Source organism: Eulemur rufifrons, chromosome 27, assembly GCF_041146395.1.
Source record: "Eulemur rufifrons isolate Redbay chromosome 27, OSU_ERuf_1, whole genome shotgun sequence".
Taxonomy (NCBI): Eukaryota; Metazoa; Chordata; class Mammalia; order Primates; family Lemuridae; genus Eulemur; species Eulemur rufifrons.
The window spans coordinates 24467540-24491716 of NC_091009.1; the positions used below are offsets into that span (position 1 = coordinate 24467540).

Genomic DNA, 24177 nt, shown 5'->3' on the forward strand with positions numbered 1-24177 from the left:
TAATCATAAGGAAATGCAAATCAAAACCATGAGATATCACTTCACATCTTCTAAGATGGCTATAATAAAAAAAAAAAACCAGAAAATAACAAGTGTGGGTGAGGATGTGGTAAAAATGGAACCTTTGGGCATTACTGGTGAGAATGTAAAATGGTACAGCCACTGTGGAAAACAGTATAGCAGTTCCTCAAAAAACTGAACACAAAATTGCCATATATGATTCAGCAATTCCACTTGTAAGTATATACAAAGAACTGAAAGCAGGGACTCAAGCAGATATCTGTATGCCAATGTACACAGCAGCATTATTCACAATAGGCAAAAGGTGGAAGCAATCCAAACGTCTACCCACAGAAGAATGGATAAATATGACATATACATATAATGGAATATTAGCCTTAAAAAGGAAGGAAATTCTGACACATGCTACAACATGGGTGAATCTTGAAGACATTATGCTTAGTGAAATAAGCCAGACACAAAAGGACAAATACTGTATGATTCCACTTATATGAGATAACTAGAACAAATTCATACAGACAGAAAGTAGAACAGTGGTTCCCAGGGACTGGGAGGAGGAGGTAATGAGGAGTTATTGTCCGGCAGGTAGAGTTTCAGGTTGGGATAATGAAATAGTTCTGGACGTTGATAGTGGTGACGGTTACACAACAATGTGAATGTACTTAATGCTGCTGAATTGTACACTTAAATGTGGTTAAAATCATAAATTATATGCTATATATATTTTACCACAAGGAAAAAATGAATAGGCTTTGTCTAATAGACAGATGTATAGAACAGTGAATAGATGCAATTTCCAAACACCTGCGGACCATAATCAAACTGAACATGTACCAAGCCAAGAAAGGAGCCTAAACACATTCTAGAAAGTTATCATGGAGGCTATGCTCACTGATAACACTGCAATAAAATAAGAAATGAGCAACAACAAAAATGTGCAAAAATTAACACGCCATTAAATTTTTTAAAATTTCATTCAGTCAAATCATATATTTAAGGAACAGTAAAATAGGTAAACTTTAGCCATTATAATGAATTAAGAAAATAAGGCAAATAATTAAACAAGAAAAATATATAGGATATTTAAAAACTTTTAGAGATTACACAGCAATATGTTTTGAAACTTAACTGAAAAAGAGAAATTATCTAGAAAATATAAATTACCTAAATTTCAAATAAAGTAGTAAGCCTGAAAAAGCATAATCATAGCAAAATTAAATTAGTGGTCAAAGCTCTATGCTCAAAGAAAATTCAACCAAATGATTTTAATGGGCAAGTTCTACCAGATAGTCAAGGAACAAATAATTCACATTTCACAGAAACTGTTTTAGATGGTAGAAAACCATAGGAATCTTCCATTCTTTTCATGACATGAGCATAACCCAGACATCAAAGTCATAAAAAGCTAACACAAGAAAAGAAAACCAGAAGCTAACCTTTATCCCACTGGCTGCCTCAAAAACTACAAATTAAATAGCAGCAAACTGAATATTAGAGTGATTTAAAAATACTCTCAATTGAGTAAGATTTATCTCAGGAATGTAAAGATGATTCAATATTAAATAGAAACATTAGAAAATCCATGTAATTCATGGCATTAAACAATTAAGGAGAATACTGTTATGATCACTCAACAGAAGCCAGTAAAGCATTAAGCAAAATTGCACACTTGTTTGTGATTTTTTAAAAAAGCTAGAAAGAGAAAGCTTCTTTAAGTTGAAAAAGAGGGTATGCCAAAAACCCAGAGCAAGCGTTCGCACAAGCTTCAAGAAAAAGACATTTTCTCCTATTACCCAAAACTATACTAAAGAACCTAGTCAGTAAAAGAGACAATTAAGTGCAGTAAGAGTTAATTTTTGTCAAGGACAAAACTGTCATTATCTGTGGGTGACATAACCATCGATATAGAAAATTCAGAAGAAAGAACTGAGAAATTACTAGCATTAACAAAAAAAAAAAAAAAGATTCAAACAACATCGATGCAAAACGGTCAACTAAAACCAAAAACCAATACCTTTCCTATATAATAGCAATAATCCAAAAAGAAGTGCACATGACTTCTAAGAAGAAATGATAAAATTTTATCTAAGAACCTAAGGGAAGATTTGAATAAATAACATTTTCTATGGGTTGAATGGTGGTGTATCCTCCAAAATTCACATGGAAATTTAATCCCCACTGCGGTAGTATTAAGAGATGGGGCCTATAGGGGAGGGACTAATTCATGAGAGCTCCACCCTCATAAATGAATTAGGGCTCTTACAAAACAGGCTTGTCAGAGTGGGTTTGCTCTCTCTGGCCCTCTGTTCTTCTTCCTCTCCCCATGAGAAGACACATCATTTGTCCCCTCTGGAGGATGCAGTGACAAGATGCCATCTTGGAAGGAGAGACAGGACCATAACCAAACATGCTGGTGCCTTGATCTTGGACTCCAGGACTGTGAGAAAGAAATTTCTGTTCTTAATAAATTACTCTGCCTCAGGTATTTTATAGCAGCACAAATGGACTGAGACAATGTTAACTCTACCCAAGTCAAGCTATAATTCAACACAAATTTAATACATTCCATTAAAAATACTAAAGGGAGTTTTGAGGAACTTCATCAGTTCTAAAGCTCTTATGGAAGAGTCAACATGTGAAAATGGCCAATGCAATTTTGAAAAAGAACCAAAAGAGGTAGGGACTTTCCCTATCAGGAATCAAGACATATTAATAATAGAAAACTCTAGTATTTAAAACACAAATAATCAACTAGATCAATACAACAGAATAGACAGCCCAAAAATGAACCCATGTATTTTAGATATTTAATATATATGAAAGGCAATCTTTCAAAATCAGTGGAGAAAGGACATCACATTCAATGAAACAATTTTAAAACGTAAAAACCATTCTTAGCTGCAGGCCTTACAAAAACAGGCAGTGGACCAGATCTGGCTGATGGGCCTCAGTTTGCCAATTCCTGCCCTGTTCCAATCTTGGTAACTGCCCTAAAGAAACACATATGTACAACGAAGCTTGAATTGTCATCTTCACTGCAGATGCATTTGCAAAAGAAAAAAACAGCAGGAAGATGGCTAAATTATGATATATCCATACCATGCCTGATTTTGCAGATCTACATACACTATCACAAAAGCATCTTCACAAAAAAATCAGTGAGGAGGAAAAGAAGCGCAAATTTTAGAATATTTATGTATTTCTTAAACCCCTCCCCACACATACACATGCAGTAGTAAAGGTATGGAAGACTATACTGAAAACTGACAATGGTTACCTCTCTCTGGGGGAGGAAAGGAGCAGGGTGTGTTTGTTGGGGCATGGGTATCTAAGAGGACCTTCAGTCCTATCACACACACACATTTTAAAGAGTATATGGTCATGAATGACTTCATAAGTTGAAGAAGAAAAAGAAAAAAACAGGGAAATCTAGCAATCTTTCCACTAAATGACATTAGACCCTGGTCACCTCCCCGAGCACAGAGTCAAGGCACATGGGTGGGAAGTTAGAGATGTTCATGGCACTGGGGGCTCCCTCTCCAGGCAACATTGAGGTCCCTTGGGACTACTAAATAAGCCTGGGATGTGACAGCTATGGCCTCAGCTATATCCTGTTCAAGTGCAAAAACAACTGCTTAGGGCAAGGCCTGCTATTTAAGCAATCTTGATATTTTAAACTCTAAAATTGAGAGACAGGTAGAGCATTCCAAAATGATTTATCAAGTGGCAGCACAGAAAACTCTTCTAGTGACATCCATTTAAACACAGTAGGTTAAGTATCTCTGCTCCCTTCAAAACCCTATTAGAAGGGGAGTAAACATTTGAGAAAGGTATATATCCACAGACAAGGAATGGAAGAGAAGAGAATAGCAAGTGAGACAAGTCAACCCATTTTTATAAAATACAGCAGATGGAAAAATTGGCAGATTTGAGATATCTGAATACGAGATGCCAAAGAGAAGAAAGGCATTCATGTACCAGACCCCTGTAAGTTCCAGACATAAAGGCACCATGTATCACAGATGGCAAGAGTGAGCCATGAAGGAAAAGCAGGGAGCTTGGTTACAAATCTGGGTAATAAGCATGTAGACCCCCACGTTTCCCCCTCTTCTACCCCCATGATGAGGTTTTTCTTTTTCCCATGGATAAATTGCATCAGAGTGACTCTAAACTCAGGGACAGACACAGTGACATTTCAGAATATCAAAGATATTTGCATTAAAGCTTCTAGAGAGAAAAACAGATCACACACAGAAATTAGAATGACCTGTAATCCCAGCATTTGGGGAAGCTGAGGTGGGAGGATCACTTGAGCTCAGGAGTTCAAGGCTACAGTGAGCTATGATTGCACCACTGCACTTGCAAGTCTGTTACTTAAAAAAAAAAGAGAGACAGCAGTAAAGATAAATGCTAGAAGACAAATAGTATCTTCAAAATTTTCAGGAAAAATTACTTTTCAACCTGAAATCCAGCATCTAATCAAGTATGAGGGCATAATAAGACATTTTTGGAAATACAAAGTCTAAAAAAAATTTACCTCCCATGATCCTTTTCTAAGAAAGCTACTAAAGTATGTGCTCATAACCAAATCAAGGAGGAAAAGAAATAAGGAAGAGACCCGGGGCACAAGAAATATGTATTAATAGTATAGCAAAGAAGAGAAGGCAAACATCAGGACATAGCTGAATAGCAGATCTAAAGAGCAGGGATCCAAGTGGGAAAGGAGGAGAAGAATCCAAGAGAGATTTTCCAGGAAAAGAAGAGAACTGACAGGTTACCAGATACATAACTTACCAAGTCAAAAACTATCGGGTTTTTTCAATTCTATTGGAGGGATTGGAAAGAAGTGGTGACAGTGAACTAATCAAATAAAAAAGGCAAGGCAATTCTTACCCTGAGTGGGGGAAACACTTGTACAAGAAAGGAAACATATTTATTTTAGACGGTTTGGCAGCAAGCCACACTCACCATGGCGATCACAATGTAAACACTTCATGCTTAATTAACCAAAACGGAGTTAGCATTCCATTAGGAGAAGAAATAGGGAGGTCTAAGAAGCTAAAACCTCATGTAGAAAGCAGTTATTATAATTTTATAATTCATGTAAGGAAATAACACTAAGCATATGCTTTACAAAGATGAAGGTAAATATCAGAAACAACTAAGAGAATGGAAAGTGGTTGCTGGGGAGAAGGACATGGGGTGGGAGGGAAGGAGGCTGCTCTTTTAATGAAGCTTTGTGGTAATACTTATTTTTTGAACCCTGTATATACATGACTTAAACTTTCTGGGTTTCAATTTTTCTCACAGTAGAATGGGGCATTGATAACACTTACCTATAAGGCTACTGTTAAAAATCACAGGAGATGACGTGGCCAAACTGCCTTTGTGAACATTTCCACTTCACTTGGACTGATTTTGCAGAATAGTTATTCCATAAACGGGTTGGGTGGAGCCACGATTAAAAGCCAAGTTGTCCAAGAACAGAGGGTTGGAGTGTCAATCAATCTGATACTCAACATCCAGCGGCAAAGACGCATGAAGCAAAGGCATGACCCAAGTGGGCAGGGTTTACCAAGGAAAATCCAGGAAGCTTAGAATAGATCATGTGTGACTGGGTTTGATTCCTTCCGGAATTTAACTAACCATGTGTTCTTAGATAAATTGCTTTACCTTCCCCTGCTTCCAGTTTCCTCACCTGTAAAATCGGAAGTAGTAACACCTGCCTGGAAGGGTTGTTGCAGTGGATAAATACAACAAAAAATGAGAGATCCTTGCATGGTCTCTGGTACAGTTTCTTCTTTGGCAGAAGATGGAAGCTACCGCAGGCCCACGTTAGTTTGCTCCCGAGAATGAAACTCTAACCTTCCATTTCTAACATAAATCAAGCACACAGGATCAGCAAAGCCTCCTGAGGGTGGGCCCATCCTGCACGCCTCTCTCTCAGTAATCTTTAATTCTACAAAAATGTGCATTTACTATAGCAAAGGTTGAAACTAGAAATAAGCAAAACCAAGAAACTAGGTATCATAAATAATCCCATCAGCAAGAGTCAACCACCATTACCGTTTTAGCGTATAACCTTTCATACACTTTTCTGTGTTGCATTTGTAAATAAAAATAAGTTTTCATTATAGTGTAGCTATTATTCTTCATTTTCACTGACTACGCCAAAAACCTATTTCCTCACAATAAAACTATTTTAACATCATCACTTTCAATAGCTGCACAGTTTGATGGAGGTACCGCACCTATTAGATAAGACTCCTTCCCGCCACCCTTCGGAGGATAGTCAGTGGCCGGTTCCGGCACTTACCCCAGCCTGTTAGGTGAACTACCGGGTCGATACCAGAACAAAATGCAAGATCCAACTTAAATTGCGTGTTTCAATACATGTCAGTAATCACAAGCACATTGATACCAACCCAGTTCATCTCAAACGAGGCCAGCAGCTGCTCGATAGGCTTTTTTAAGCAGAGTTTATTTCTAGGTCTTGGGAGGAGTGTGAGATGCTTTAGAAGAATTTTATTTTGGAAGTCCTACACGTCTCTGCCTTCTCAGAGCCTTAAAAATGAACACATACGTGCACATACACATGCTGCACCATATACAATCATAGCATATGTACATACATAAATACACACTGTGAGAATATATTGCACTGAGTATATGCAAATTATTTTGGGAAGAAACAAGAAGGCTGATTTTCCTTACATCAATAACAGGAACAGTGGAAACTCAAGCTCTCCCACCTACAGATTAGATTTTGGGAGAAAAAGAGACCCATATTTGGAAACACACATCCAAATTTCCAACATGTACATGATAAGAATTTTTTGCGTTTTCCTGAGTTCATCTATGCAAAGCTGCTAGGACTGTGATTAGAGCAACCACCATTCATCTGTGCTGTATAAGCAGAAATCAGAGACATGCAGATAAAGAATCTATTAACAATTCCATGAGCCACCTAGGAAAGCCAGTTCCATTCAACCATTTACATACAAGCCATGGATCTCATCTTTGCTTCAGTCTCCTTGAAACTCACATTTCCTAGGTGAGAGTTTGGGCTGTGCCTTTAGCAGGGAGAAGGGATAAGAGTGACACGATAGCAGCAGATGACGAGAGTGGGACACCTGCCTTATTCCAGCCGAAACTGAGCAGACAGGAAAGGCGGCAGAAGCCCAAGAGCTGGCCAGTCCTGGTGGCCATCGGTCCGGGAATAACTGAAATAGACTCTATTTCAAACCCTTCTCTCTGGCAGATAGCAGACTCACTAATGGAAGTTAAAAAGAACCTTTGAAAATGCTTTTGCCACACTAAACATATTTGAACTAAAAGATGGAATTATTTCCAGAATTCTACCTCTTAGAGCAAAGAGGTTAAGACTTGGGCTTTAAATTCCCACAGAGAAGAAAATGTATAACCAGGGAATTGCACAGCGTGTCTCCTGCATCGTTAATGATCCATAGGAGCGGGGGACAATGGGGGTGGGGCACCTATGGGTCGTAATCCACCGAGGAACACACTGTTCATAGCAACGTGCATTTGCTTTTTCCAGACAGAGAGGCCCGGGTGAGTGCTAACAAGCTGGCACAACAGGCTGATTTGGCATGTGGGATTAATATGTTAATTTAATGCTCCCCTATTTGGTTAAGTGGTTTGCATTTCTAAATTTCTGAGCATGGCATTCAAATCCCTTTACACGGGGACCATTTGGGCTCTCTAACCTCCTTTCCCTGCCTCTGTCACATCGGCCTCCTGACCTGAGCACAGCATGCCCGTTCCTGACTGCAGCCTGTGTGTGCACCACTCTGCTGGCCTGGCACGCCTGTCTTCTCCTCCCCCTCCTGACCTAGCGAAATCCCACTCATGATTCTTTAGGGTCCTACTCATTCCCAAAAGCTTAGCTCACGATGACCACCATACCCCTGTGAACACCAGCTGCCTCGATGCCTCATTCTCGTCACTATGCACATAGCACCTCACACCAATCCTCAACTGGCTTGCACACGTCTTGCCTCCCAACTGGATCGCAAGCTCTCCTCAATCGCTGTTAGCACGCTGGCATGGAGACGTCACCATCCTCCAGCCTCACCTCACTCGATTCCTGAATAGCGTCATCACCAATGACAATCCCCCCTCCAAGAAAAACCATCTTTTCTTGGTTTATATGCAATCACCCTCTAGATTTTTCCTCCCAGTTCCCAGCCCCTCCTCCTCCATCCAGCTTCTAAATATCGATGTCCCCCAGCTTCTAAATATCGATGTTCCTCAGCTTCAGCTCTGGCTGCCTTTTCTCCTCTTTCCATACTCTCTCTAAAGGGTCTCAGACATTCTCATGACTCTAAAATATCACCCATGTGCTCCCAGTGTCTCTCTCTAGCTTGGACCTTTCTTCTGAGCATTGCCCAGGAAGGCTAGGTTAATCAGTCTTTCATGATGTGTATGAAGACCAGTTCATTTGTCATACTGATCACTTAGCTCTTCCTAGAGAGAAGTTCTCACTCCATGGTTTTATTGCCTCTTTAATCCAAAGCAGCCATCAAAGATGATCATCTTTATAGAAAGCCAGGCAAGACACTGTCATTCATAGGGAAACTGACTTATTACAGACTCTACGATTACACACTGAGAGGCCAGCACGCCACCTACACGGAAGCACTGAAGGAGAATGCCAAGAAAAAAAAAAAAAAAACCAGGAAGGAGGAATCATGCCTCATTCAGCTCAGAGTTTTCCAGTCCTCTACAAAATGTTGTCCACATAGGATGCTGAGAAATTTTTTTCCTAAAAGCAAAAATTAAGAAATAATGGACCCGGTTGACCATGCCTAAAGGGCCCAATCTAGAAAGGGTATCAATCTGGAGAAAATGGCTTAAGTACAGTATGTGCTGGATCTCTACTTGTTAAAAGAAATCCAAGTGGTGGAGGAACGGAAGGCCATGAGCCATCGTCAAACAGCACAACTCTTCTCAGACCAGTTTGCTGTATCTTCCCGCAGAGAGTTAGCTGGGGCTTGACCACTGACTCACAATGAAAAAGTTGTCCAATCAGGCCAGCTGATGCGTTCGTCTTGCCAGTTGTTGAGTTAGGATTTCACAGAACTAAGTAACCACAGTCTCGATCATGTTGATCATTTTACAATCAACCATCCTTTTAAATCGGCTGATCTCTCAAGCTTAATGGATTTCTCTACCTCTATCTTCAAAATCAAACTGATCAATATAGGCAATAAACAGAATGAACAACGCCACAGAGCTGTGGCCTTTGGGTTCTCTCTGACACACCGGGACATCCAACTCGTCCCAGGGCCAGCAGACTGACCTCAGTGGTTTTCACTGGAGGCACCTTTCCTCAATTAAGTCTATAAATAGAAATTTTACTGCTTCAAAGAGGATATAAATCAGTTCAGCAGGACACTCTTGGGGCAAAGATGAGGGGACAAGGGCTGGGAGAGGAGGACATATTTAAATTATTCAATGCAATGGGAATCAGGGCTTGGGGTGGGTAAACTGTTTGAGATACAGATGCTCCTTATAAAGGAATCACCGACCACCAGCCTGAAGGTGTCTTCCTTCAAAGGAGTGATCAAATCAAGAAGTGATGTCGCTCTACTGCCGCTTCAAAATGTTTCCACTTATTAACAGATTTCAATGCTGAACACAAACCCTCGCTCCCCTGGAGAGTACTTGTACAGAGAAAAGCGTGTTGCCTCGGCAGTAACTCCTCGACATCCACCCAGCTCGGGTGCTTTATGAAAATGCCTTTTGTCAGCTTCCTACAGCTCTGTGCCTCTCGGTGACTCACAACCAATAATCCTCCCTCTCCTAAAGCAAGCAGGGTACCAGGAAGGCTAATTCCTCCCTACCCCTTTCTTTCCTATATATGTATATTTTGTGCACTAAGCATTAAAATAGCATTTTGCTATCACTAGACCTATTAGTATCTATGCTGCTACAAAATAAAATAATCTCCTGGTACAATGTTCAATAATTCTCAGCCTTAGTCAGTTCTTCCAGTATTCAAGTTACAGTCTTCAAGACACTGTGTAAGCCTATTTCCTCTCACACTCCTCTCAGTGAAGTTAGAATCTCATTACCATTGTGCTAAGTCCAACGGAAGAGAATACATATAAGGTGCCCAAAATAAACAATCAAATGCAACCTGACTGAGTTAGGAGGGTCAGTGGAGGGTTCCCAGAGAAGGTATCACTCGAGCTAAAATCTGAAGGGGAGCAGGGGTGGAGGGGAAGGAGAGAGCGCCTCCCAGGAGACAGAAGCAACTGTGTGCAGGGCTGAGGCTGGAGGGGCCAGGTATGTAATGGACAGAGGTGAGGGAGCAGGGGCATAGAGGAGCAGGGACAGCCACCAAGATAAAGATTGGCAAGGCCTCTTAGGTCACCTGAAATATTGAGGACTTGCTGAGAAAATGGGAGCCACTACAGGATTCTAAAGAGAATAACATGGTTAGGTTTCTATTGAGAAATATCAATCTGTACCATGACAATAACGAATTCAAGTGGGAAAAGTAGAAGCAGGGGACTAGTTACAAGCTACCCGGTAGACCAGGCAAAACGTGACAGCAGCTGGAATCAGGGTGATTTCAGGAGAGATGCAAACAACCAGAAAAAAATTCAAGATCTACTTAGGAGGCAGATGTGCAGCATATACAGATGAACCTGAGGCAGAAGGAGATACAAAGGATAACTTCGCAGTTCCAGCCTTGAGTAATGAGATAGATGACGGTGGCATTTGTGGAAATAGAATGACAGCTGGAATTACTGGGAAACCAGGGTCCACGAGTTCAGTATTACACATGCTAAGTCTGAGACACCTGTGAGACATCCAAGTAAAGAGGTTCAGTAGCCGGTGAGATACATAAGGTGCCACCACTAATGAAGATCATTTTAAATAAAGGCAGAATCAAACATACTACATTCTTTTAAAGTTTTCTACAAAGATGGTATATTCTAGAGTTGCACTGCTCAAAATGGTGGCCACTAGCCATGTGGAAGCTACTTGGATTTAAATTAATTGAGATTTTTAGGCCGGGCGTGGTGGCTCACACCTATAATCCTAGCACTCTGGGAGGCCGAGGTGGGTGGATCACTTGAGGTCAGGAGTTCGGGACCAGCCTGAGCAAGAGCGAGACCCCGTCTCTACTAAAAATAGAAAGAAATTATCTGGCCAACTAAAAGTATATATAGAAAAAAATTAGCTGGGCATGGTGGCACATGCCTGTAGTCCCAGCTACTCAGGAGACTGAGGCAGTAGGATCGCTTAAGCCCAGGAGTTTGAGGTTGCTGTGAACCAGGCTGATGCCATGGCACTCACTCTAGCCAGGGCAACAAAGCAACACTCTGTCTCAAAAAAAAAAAAAAAAAAAAAAGATTTTTAAAAAATTCAGTGTCTCAGTGGAACCAGCCACATTTCAAGTGTTCAGTGTGCTAGTAGCTACTGTATTGGACAGTGTAATGGACATTTCTATCATCACAGAATGTTCCATCAGACAGCCCGGTCCCAGAAGATCAGATGGCTTCTTCTTTATAACACTCAGCTCTGACTAGTCTTCTGGTGAAGGCTCAACTGTCAATCTTCCAACACCAGGAAATAGAATCCTACTTTTAGCCATGGGGTTGAAGAAGAAGATATGGAGAAAAAGAAAAGGACTGATAATCCTTGTTATTCAGGTATCTGTCAGTCTATCTTAAAAAAAAAAAAAAACCAGATCAATTCATTTATCAATTCCAGTCAAGCTGAGAATCAAATCAAAGACTTAATACCTTTTACAACAGTAACAAAGAAAATAAAATACCTAGGAATACACTTAACCAAGGAGGTGAAAGATCTCTACAAAGAGAGCTACGAATCACTAAGGAAGGAAATTGCAGATGATGTAAACAAATGGAAAAACATCATGCTCATGGATTGTCAGAATCAACATTGTTAAAATGTCCACACTACCCAAAGTGATTTATAGGCTCAATGCAATCCCCATGAAAATACCAACACCATTTTTGCAGATACAGAAAAAATAATTCCATGCTTTGTTTGGAACCAGAAAAGAGCCCGAATAGCCAAAGCAACCTTAAAGCAAAAGGTATAAATCTGGAGGCATCACTTTACCAGACTTTAAGCTATATTGCAAGGCTATAGTAACCAAAACAGTATGGTACTGGCACAAAAATGGAGACAAAGACCAACGGAACAGAACAGAGAACCCAGATATAAAACCATCCACATAGAGACATCTGATTTTTGACAAGTAGACAGCAATATACACTGGGGAAAAGAATCCCTATTCAGTAAATGGTGCTGGGAAAATTGGATAGCCAAATGTAGAAGACAGAAAGAGGATCCATATTAATATCTCTCACCACTCACAAAAATTAATTCAAGATGGGTAACAGACTTAAATCTAAGACACAAAACTATAAGAATTCTAGAAAAAAATGTTGGAGAAACTCTTCTAGATATTGGCCTAGGCAAAGAATTTATGAAGAAGTCCCCAAGGACAATCACAGCAATAACAAAAACAAATAAATGGGACTTGATTAAATTAAAAAGCTTCTGCACAGCCAAGGAAACAATCAACAGAGCAAATGACAACCTACAGAATGGGAGAAAATATTGACATGCCATACATCTGATAAAGGGCTAATAACTAGAATCTACAAAGAACTCAAGCAAATCAGCAAGAAAAACTCAAGCAACCCCATTAAAAAGTGGGCAAAAGACATAAACAAAAGCTTCTCCAAAGACGACAGACTAATGGCCAACAAACATATGAAAAAATGCTCAATGTCCCTAATGATCAGGGAAATACAAATCAAAACCACAATGAGATATCACCTAACCCCAGTGAGAATGGCTTTTATCAAAAAGTCCCAAAACAATAGACACTTGCATGGATGTGCAGAGAAGAGAACATTTACACACTGTTGGTGGGACTGCAAACTAGTGCAACCTCTATGGAAAATAGTATGGAGATTCCTGAAAGGACTAAAAGTACACCTACCATTTGATCCAGCCATCCCACTACTGGGTGTTTACCCAAGGGGGAAAAAGCCATTTTATCAAAAAGACACTTGCATTAGAATGTTTATTGCAGCACAATTCACAACCATAAAAATGTGGAATTGACCCAAGTGCCCATCAATTCATGAGTGGATTAATAAAATGTGGTACATGTACACCATGGAGTGCTACTCAGCCATAAAAAAATGAATTAATGCCTTCTGTAACAGTCTGTATGGAACTGAAGACCATCCACCTAAGTGAAGTATCACAAGACTAGAAAAACACATGTACTCACTATTACATTGGAATTAAGCCATCAACTCTCATGCACACAGATGGAGGTGAAACTCAACAGAAATCATGCAGGTGGGGGGGGGCAGGGTGGGTTGGTGAAATCACACCTAAGGGGTACAGTGTACACTATCTGGGTGATGGGTACACTTATAACTGTCTCAAGCAGTACAGAAGCAATCCATGTAACCAAAACATTTGTACACAGTAATATTCTGGAATTAAAAAAAAAAAAACAGATGAAGGATACATGCCATGGAGAAAGGGTACGATAGTGAATTTTATTTATCACCTGACTTGGACACAGAGTGCCAAAACATTTGATTAAACATTATATATGGATGTGTCGGTGAGGGTGTTCCTGGATGAAATCAAGATTTCAATCAATAGACTGAAAAGAGCAGATTGCCCTCCCCAGTGTGAGTGGGCCTCATTCAATCTGTTGAAGGCCTGAATAGGATGAAAGGCTAAGAAAAAATTCTTTCTCTTTGTCGTTGAACCTCTCTTCGAGCTAGGACACTGGTCTTTCTTGCCTTTGGACTTGGATTGCAACTTACACCATCAGCTCTCCTGGGTCTGAACTTCTCAGCCTCCATAACCACATGATCTAATTCTGTATATTAAATATCTTTTACACACACACACACACACACACACACACACATATCCTAATGATCCATTTCTCTGAAGAACCTTGAATACTACACTAAGGATGGGAGGGGCATGAGGTATAAACTCACACTGTGAAAATACTATCAAATAAGTTGTGGAGACTTAAGTCAGATGAAATTAGGTGCAAAGGAGGCATTAAGTCTTTATTTGGATTTTGACAAAAGAACAGGAAATGAATTCATGGAAAAAAAAAGGCAAGAAAGGTAACCTAAATGAGGAAACAATTTATTCAAAAACTGAAAAAAGTTGTGTGCCTGTGAAACACCAGCCATTTTTTCCAAAGGGAAACAGAGTCTGTGCCGAACTGCACAAGAAACAAGAGTAACGGAGGAAGCCCCTATGGGTGGACAAGCAGGGGAAGAACTACCAACCCAATTTGGAAGCAGTAATTGTGCACTGACTTAACACGGAGGCTAACGAGACACTGAGACGAACGGTGGGAATACAGAGTAACGGGCTCCGACCCCACACTCATGAAATACATCATCTAATTAGCCACAGCCACTGATGGGCTTCCAGGGTAAAAGACAGGTGATAAAAATAGGTTTCATAAAGTATGTTCTTGCTCAATAAATATGTAAACCAAAGATTCTATTTGCAACATACAAGACAAATATTTAACAAAAAAAAACGGACATCAAAAATTTCTGTGCACCTAGATGCCCAAATTGCAGATGGAAGGTCAAGTGGGGTGAATTGCGTGAGTGTCCCGGAGTAAGCTGTGACGGCTGTGATGGGGCGGGAAGACTTTCAAGCGCTTCATCCTGTGAGTACGTGTGCTTGCGCCTTGATTCATTTTGAACCAAAATTAACAAGCCATGGGCTACGTAGCACTGTTGGGCTACTCCTTGAACATCTTAGATTTTTTAAATTTATTGGTAGCATAAGCTATGGCTCAAAGGCCACAGAGCACTGCTTAACGCTAAATTCAACGTTAACGTTAGACCCTTCATGAAAGAACGATGGAAATGTGTTACAGGGCTTCAGACTGGCCTGAGAAGAACCTTCTGGCTTTCAAGAGTGACGACTTGGTTTTCAGGCTTTGGGGAAAGGTGTTCAGATTAGAGGATGAAGATTAAAACCTTTATGATATCATGGTTTTTGGTTTTCTTATGTGTTACATAGCCTTGGCTTTCATTGAAATACCATTTCTTTTAGAATTCACTGACATTTCTTTCCTGCTGATTGCTGGGTACTACTGCGGAATAAAATATTTATCTTTAAACACGCATGAGCATAGTTAAATTCCCTCAGATGTAATATTTGGCTATGTGGTTTCTATCAGTTTTTACTGAAATAACTGTCCACGTCTATGGCTATCTTTATAAAAACACATGCAAATGTGTTCTGTTTCAGTGGGTTTAAAAAAAAAATGTATTTGCTTTAGTTGGTACTGGGTGGGATTTAGCCACATTAATCACTTTTCCAGTAAATTTTCTGTGTGTGATTGACTAACGCGAACACTGACGCCAGCACATTTCTTTCTAGCTACTTTTCTCAGGATTAGCAGAATATTGCTGCATCTTCAGAACTGATGACTTCCTACAAGACTCTAATACATCATATACCACATTTGCAAGATAAAATCTGTGCCAGTAGTTTAAAATCACTTAAAATGTGTGTGTAAAGAGAAGGGCTTAATTAATTTTCCAAATCATTTTCCTGTAGAGTTGCAACGTGTCTTAAACCCTTAGCTGTTTCTTATGCTACTGCATACAGTACCTACCAAAGATTAGAAATGCCAACACAACTCAACTTTGGCAAGGGCATTCTTATACACTCTTGGTAGGAGTATAAATTAGTATACTTTTGTCTGCAGGGAAGTTCAGAGTTAATAAGCAATAGGCATACTGAAACTTAAAGATGAGAAAAACCTTTAACCTGGTAGTTTCACTTATGAGAAGTCATCCTGGTTGTGGTATTCATCTCAGTACAATGGACAGATGCAAAAAAATGGGAATAATATGATTACTAATACTAGGAGACGAATTAAACAAATTATGGCATATCCACGTAAAGGAATTCTATGTAGCCATTAAAAAGGGTTGTTAGATATATGGACTCAGTGACTTGGAAAGGTGGCTCCAATACAACCATCTCTGTAATAATACCATTTGTTTTAAATTCTACATACGTATGTGCTTGTGTATATATACACAGAAAAAACTTAGAAAAATGGGAATTAACATGGTTTCTATTAAGGAGATATTTTTCTTTTTTTCTTATCTGAATTTTCTAATTTTATAATAAATATGTATTATTTTTATAGTTATTTATTCATTTAAATAATGACTACAGAAGCTTCTATTCTAGCCACCCTGCCTCTATGCACATGGGCTTGGAACCAACATGGCAGGAATGGCCCATGCATGCCAAAGTGAATCTGATGACTCCTGTCCCTCCCAAACCTAGTCCCCCAAGCTCAGCTGTCCCTTGCCACATGAGCAAGGATCCTGCTCACCAAACCGTCCTGGATACAGGGGGTCTCCACGAGCCTCCGGACTCCATTCTCCACGGTCACTCCCAGCCAGTTGAGTGCTGCCCAGCACCAGAGGTAGTCGTGGCCTCCATGCCAGTAGCTCACAAATGCAAATGTCATCGCAGTGGAAAACAGTGTCCCTAGCAGGCCGTGCTGGGACCCGCCCACTGGAATGTACACATACCTGGAGAAAGAAGAGGCGGTTAGGAGCTGTGAAGAGGGCTGCGCCACACCACCACCTGCTCCAGGGCTTGGCGCTCTGTGGCATGTTGCTATGCATGATAAGCAGATCCTTCCCTACTTCCAGGAGGCCACAGGCCACTCCTTGAACTCTCCATCACGCAAGGACTTGGAGAAAACCCAAGCCTCCGCTCGGCCGGGCTTTAGGTTAAATGAACACGCAGGCTAAAGAGCTCTCATTACCAGACCAAAATGGCACTTACAAGAGGCAAGGCGAGAAGTAATGAATTTAGATTTTCTGGAAGGGATGCACCCAACCCTGGCAACCCACTCACAGTATGGCAATTAAGCTTCTGGCTACACGGGGATACCAACCTCCAAGGCAGGTATGTATTTTACAGCTCAGACTACTCAGTTTATGGCAAACCCATTATTTAGAGACAATTGCCAAGATCAGGCCCCTAAACCTCAGGAGCTGGGGTGCAGCAGAGGGGGGCCAAACCCGGTTTCCCCAGGTTTCCAGGCAAGTTGCCCAGAAATAGTGGTGAATTCACAAGTAAAAAAAAAAAAAAAAGCTATGTTCACAGGGCAGCCAAACTACCAGCCAAAATGCACAGCCACCCCCTGGGTATGTTCTTCCTTGCTGAGACAGCTGCCTGAGTACACACAGAGAGGACTGTGGTCTTCAATCAGCATTTGCCTGCTTGAGTTGGACAAAACTCACACCTCGGGTTGTTAGGACCTGGAGAGCTAGGAGCGTACCCTTCTTGCAGTAGCCTTTTTAAGAAGCCCACAGGCCTTTGTTTATTGCTGGTCAGTACTTTTTTGTCCAACTCTCCTCCAGGAAAGAAAAAGAAATCATCGTTTTCTGTCTACACAGTATGTTCCAGACACATTAGACACTTTATATGCATCACTTTGTTTGATTCTTTGAAGCACCATATGTTTACACCTGATGCCCCAGCTTCCCAACCAGTTTAGCATTTGTCATGTTTCCATGTTATTTTAACATTTGAGAGGAAATTTTATTTCAAAAATCACTTTTGAATAGAATAATTTATAGGCAGGCAAGCCAAAAAATAAAAACTAATTTGTCAGTGAAGAAATATTTCAAAAGACTATATGATTGTAATTATTTTTAAATGTCTCCTCGACAAAGACGCTCTCTCCTTGACTAAACTTTCATCAGGCTCCTCTAAGCCATGACCTTGGTATCTGTCCTTGTCAGGCCTGCGTCACCCAGTTGTAGCAAGAATACTGCTAAGTCAGTTTAGAGAGAACCCCCTACTTTCAAATATCCAATCACCCTCCATATCCAGCCAAATTCCTGATCACCCACCACTGGTATCTCATCACGCCAGCCTGCCTTCTGCAGGACCCCTGTTAGGAATGTCCTATGCTTCGGTGTTTCCTCTTCCTAACTTTCCACCCAATGACCCCCACCCTGCCCGTTGGCTATATCCCACTGGTCCACGCTGTACTCAGAATTGAGCCCAGTTCTACACTGAGGTCTCTTTTCCCCATTGCAATAGCTCCTGAATAAAACTTGTTTTTGCCGCTTTAACCACCATCCAGCTCTGGTCTCTCTTTAACATTCTTCACTCTCACATGTGTTCCAGTTTAGATGATGAATTACAGGATCGCCTTAGATAACCCCTTTTATGGGTGAGAAAACTGAAGCTGAGAAGTTAACTTGCCGAAGGTACCCAGCGAGGAAGGGGAAGGACCAAAATGCAAATCTGCATCCATGGCACCAAAGCCAATGCTTTCCCTGACATCTCTGGGCTCATTTTGAAAATCCTCTATTTTTCACCCCAATTAGAAACAATTGAACTGGAAGGAACGTGAGAATGTAGCCAATTCAGAAATAAGTAAAGCAAAGGGAATAATTTATCTTGTGTAAAAACAGGACCATCTTGACAATCAAATTAGCAAATAGGTATCAAACACTCACTATAGATGAAGGGCTCTTCCATCTGCTGTTGAGCATTTATTTAGGCCTTCAGGGAATTCCTGGCATTACGGGAAACACAGAGACGTCGTTCCTACCATAAGGACAGGTATACGTGGTTGTGAAATGATAGCAAACAAGTCCCATCATTAAGCTACGTGCTATGGTACAAAGTAGACCAGGAGGGTGTAAGAGTATGGGGGAAAAGAGGGTGAGCAAAGACAAGTGGGGTATGGGAGGCTTCAGGGCACAAGTCTCCACCTTGGCAAGGCCTAGAGGATGAGCTTTGCTAGGTAAAGGGGAGAAGGTTGGGTGCAGCACCAAGGGCACACAACAGGAGCTGGGCAATACGCCAGAGAGGCCTGACAGCCCAGGGCACAGCGGGCTTGTTTGGTGTTCTGCCGCCCCCTAGTGGCTGCGTACGTATTGGTGCAGACTACGCCAGCAGATGCAAAGAACGGCCACAATTCTCTGCATGGAGGTAACCACTGCCCCAGCACGAGGCTGCCCTTCACGTTACACAGTCAGTGTCGTGTGTAACAAGGTTGTGTATCCAAAAAAGAAAGGGGAAAAAAAGGTGATCAAACCAATTTCAAAAGGAGAAAGTTTAGGGAAACTTTGCAGAGAACTGTTTTAGTAAATAAGTTATCGAACACTGTCTTCACTGAACCTAACTTCATGTTGAGATTTTTATTGTATTTCAATATATAAAAGTGAGCTACGCCGTATATGTCAGAAAACCCAGTAGAAACTAAAAACCTCTCATTCGCCACATCAGTGGTACTTGGTATTAGACTCGACTCCAAAAAGGACATGTTTTCTAGCTTGTGATGAGGAAGCATCTAGCCTCAAAATGACATGCATGGCTATTTCAGGCGTCTCCTGGAACCAGGCTCTGTTACATTGCCTTCGAGATGACAGCCGACAAAAATATGAGAATTCCTTTTATTCCAGAAATTCATATATGGCAGGTCTCCAAGGATATGGACTGCTTGTTTCCAACCAGGAGAGGGTATATGGTTTCCAGACTGGAAGGTGCAACCCCCCTTGTTTACTCTTAATCTCTAGAAGGCAGTAGGTGTGGTAAGGAGAGCGAACAGGTTATTTTCTTTTTCAAATTCTACCAGTCTTGTGTCAGTTCCATGATTAATAAAAACAGAAACATGTCTCTTTTTTAGAAAAGCATTAGTATTAAACCACTTACTAAGATCTGCTGCACAGTAAATTGATTTCCCAGTGGAAGAAAGCAATCAGCACTGTCCTCTCAGCAAAGCACAACTAAAAGGATTCCTTCTCATCAGTGACCATGTCAGTTTGAGTCTTCACAAGGCCTGCCCCTGCCTGGCTGGCTCCGCGTGGTCACAGCTTATAGAAAATGCTGCTTGAAGATAATATCCATCTGCAACCACCTTCTTAATTTAAAAGCATCTCACAGAATCAATGCAACACAGCAAACCCCCAACTCAGGAGGAGAAACCTATATAACATGTAGATGGTATTGATAATGTCAACCCTTTACTGAATACTCATGCACCAAGCAGTTTATGTAAACTATTTCTAATCATTAAAACAACGCTGCAAGGAAATAATGACTAGGCCTGTTTTACACTGGAAAAGTAACATCTGAACCTAGAACGCTGTGGTTTCAGAACCTCCAGGCTTATGTTCTATTGGTGATGTTTCTCTTCTTTAACCAAATCTTCAAAGCAGTCTCCACAGGAACATGCACTAGTATTTTATTAACTGGAAAAAAAAAAATAAAGGAGTCTTGCTCAAAAGAATAATGCTCATTATTTACAAAGGAGTTTGAGCCCATGAGCTCTGTTAGCTACTTCTCAGTGCCAGAAGAACAGAGGTATAACTGCTACTTTTGAACGGACTGAGTAGTTACCGTCTGTCTCACAAGCAAAGATGACACCTGCTTTCTTGACCAGCCTGGCATCCTGCAGATGTCTATGTCAGAAGGGGGGCATAAGAAGTTGGTGGTTAAAACTCAGCAAGGCACAGTGGTGCGTGCCTGTAGTCCCAGTTACTCGGGAGGCTGAGGCAGGAGGATCACTTGAGCCCAGAAGTTCGAGGCTGCAGTGAGCTATGATGATGCCACTGTACTCTAGCCTGGGTGACAGAGCAAGATCCTGTCTCTACAAAAAAAAAAAAATTGGTTGGGGTGGCTGCTGAGTATGAGTACAGGTAGGGAAAAGAAAGTATCTGCTCAGAAGAGGGAAGGGTAGGAAGGGGGAGAGGGAAGAAAAACTACCTACTGGGTGCAGAGTACACAATTCAGGTGATGGGAACACTAAAAACAAAATCACCACTATATAATTCATCCATGTAACCAAAAACCACTTGTATGCCTAAATCTATCAAAAAAAAAAAAAAAACCAAAACCAAAAACCCAGCTCCCTCCTAGCCACTATGAAACACAACTCAAGAATATGCCCTAGAGCAGTGGGCGGGTGGGGCGAGAATCCACGTGATAAACACATTAATCATAAGATCACAACACTTCGTCTTTCCAAGGACCTACCCATCAGCTCCCTGGCTTGCCAGCTTATCCCCGAACTCTTTGAGACTGACTAATCCCAGCCCCCATCAAGGTAGGAAGATGAGGCACCTAAGACACCGACAGACTTGGCTTTTCCTGCCCCATGCACGGAGCCGACGTGGGCTTGCCAGGGCCCCGTCTTCACTTACCTACTGCTTGGCAGGGCTGGGGCAGGCAGCTGCCCACATCCTCCTCCAGCTCTGCCTTCTCTTTCCACCCTTATTCCCCTCTTAGCTCTCTAAAATCCTCAATAAATGGGGTTTTCCTGTCTCCACACCTTTAGTCATACCATTTTCACATCTAGGAAATGCTCCTCCCTCCTCTCTGATTTTCCAACTCCTACTCAGTCTACAAAATCCAGTTGATTTTCTACCTCCTCCAGAAAGTCTCCTTCGAATTTTCCAACTTTCTATTTAACCCAGAGAACCTACTGTGTGTGCCACTGACTGAACAGCTATTTACTAAAATACGTCTTTTCTATTATGGTTATTTTAACTAAATTGTAAGATTTTTAGTACCAGATATGTGATGTGCGTGTATGTGTATGTTCGTGTGTGTGTGTGTGTGTGTGTTATATAACTACTAGTCAACAGTATTTATATACCTAACAGCATAATTTTCATTTACTGTTCATGGCTTCTAATAGCTTTTAAACTTATGATAAATTGTCACCACTGTCCTGGACCCATTATAAGCAATTTGGAACCAAGGATAATTATAGGTCCTGTACCGGTTACTGAGAGAGACTTTGAAAGACACCCATTCCCAACGCATACAGATACTTGGAGAGCCCTGCAGTCTCTCCACACTTTATATTCTCACTTATCCCATTAAAATCAAAAGCATGTGTCCTCAAACCTCTAGAGCACCCTGATGTCAAGAGATTTACCACCAAAAAGAAAGTACTAGCCCTTTAAAGACTACAGCCTTTAGGAGCTAGGAAAGGCAAGACTTCTGGCTTTGTCACACTGGTGATGAGGTGCCCTCGCCTTGGCTTCACCCCCGCTCAGATGTCTCTACAGGGCTGCCTGTGCTTTCTACAGCCCAGCTCTCACGGGCAGTGGCTCTCCTGACCCATCCCTGGCTCTGGCTTTAGCCTTAGCCCACATTCTAGAGCTCTTGCTCACGTCCAATGATGAACCACTGCTGTTAGAGTGGAGATGAGGTTATTTTCCTGTTATTTTTGCAAGGCAATCCCTTTCACCACCCACTAGTCAAATCTCCACCCTCCAGGTAGTAAACAAAGGCCTGGTGTTTAGTTCTCACAAAGAAAGCTATAGGTCTGCTTATAAAAGTTTTCAAAGGAAGATGCACACAGAAAATAATATAATTTACTTTTAATATCTTTCTGTCCAATAACAGATCATAATGGAATTTAAATAAGTAAAAACCAGCAGTTGGTTAATGGGCAGAAGGCTAAGAGGGGTCTACTTTCAAAGCAGAGGGAATATTTTGAGCTAGGCTAATTCTCAGCTCCTTTACTGAAAAATGCTGTATGCAAATTTCATATGCAATTCTGAAACAAGGCCTATTAAAAATTCTATGCCCTATTTGGAAACAGAACATGGTGGAATTTATAAAATAGAAATTAAACTCAAGCTATATTTAGTTTCTAATTAAACTTCCAGGTTTCTGTAATTAATTGGCAACATTTTAAAAATAATCTTTCTTTTCCCCATACAAAGCTGGTAGTGCTGCGCTGATGAACCCAAACCTGACGCTTCCATTCTAGAGAAAGATTCAACTCCACCCTTCATAGTCCAAAACCCAAACTGTAGCTCCTCTTACTGCAAGAGAGGCTGAAAGAGCAGGAATTGCTCAACTCGATCATCTTTGCCACTAGAACACAGCCCAAGCAACAGCAGCAGCAAAGCACAGGACAAGAAGGAAGGCAAGGCTTGAGAGCTGGACAACGTGACCTTGGCCGCACTCTGTCACTTACCAACTTCTGTAACCCTGAGTTTGTCAGTTAAGCTGGCTCAGCTTGAATGCATACACTGAGCATGCATTGGGAGCACCAAAACCTTCTTTGAGTATCAGGTGCTGTGAAGAACAGGTAAGACAATGCATGGATAAGGACTCTGGAGATTTTATTTTATTTCTTAATTGTGGCAAGAACACTTAGCAGGAGATCTACTCTTAACACATTTTTAAGTGCACAATACAGTATTGTTAACTACGGGTACAATGTTGTACAGTAGATCTCTAAAACTTCTTCATCTTGCGTAAGTAATATTTTATACCCACTGACTAGCAACACCCTCTTTCCCCCACCTCCGAGCCCCTGGCAACTACCATTCTATTCTTGCCTTCTATAAGTTTGACTATTGTTGGATCCCTCATATAACTCTCATCATGCACTATTTGTCCTGTGACTGGCTTATTTCACTCCATACAGTATTCTCCAGGACCTGATGGCTGCACTGGTGAATTCTAACAAACATTTAAAGAATTAATATTAACCCTTGTCTAACTCTTTGAAAGAATTGAAGAAAAGGCAATACTTCCAAACTCATTGTGTCAGGCCAACATTACCCTGATAGCCAGACAAAGATATCATGAGAAAACTACAGATCAATACCCCTGATGAAGACGGATGCAAAAATCTTCACAAAATACTAGCAAACCAAATTAACAGCACCTTGAAAAGATCATTCATTATGATCAAGTGGGATTTATCCCTGGGATGCCAGGATGGTTAAACGTACACAAATCAATTAGTGTGATACACCACGTTAACAGAATGAAGGACAAAAAACTCCATTATCATCTCAATAGATATGGAAAAAGCATTTGATGAAATTCAATACCCTTTCAACAAACTAGGTATGGAACAAATTTACCTCAACACAATAAAGGTCATCTGTGATAAGCTAACATCATATTCATCATTAGAAAACTCATTTTCCTCTAAGATCTAGAACAAGCAAGAACATCCACTTGTCACTTCTTTCCAACATAGTATTGGAGGTACTGGCCAAAGCACTCAGACAAGAAAAATAACTAAAAGGCATACAAAAC

At 40.9% G+C, this 24177-nt stretch overlaps 1 protein-coding gene across 1 annotated transcript in view; it reads right to left on the minus strand.

Annotated features, from left to right (window-relative positions):
- Window positions 1-24177, minus strand: part of HHAT (hedgehog acyltransferase) — a 247495-nt gene that overhangs the window by 47179 nt on the left and 176139 nt on the right. The window contains exon 10 of the mRNA XM_069459447.1: window positions 16463-16664. Within this exon, the coding sequence (XP_069315548.1) occupies window positions 16463-16664 (202 nt within the window). The remainder of the gene's footprint in view (window positions 1-16462; window positions 16665-24177) is intronic.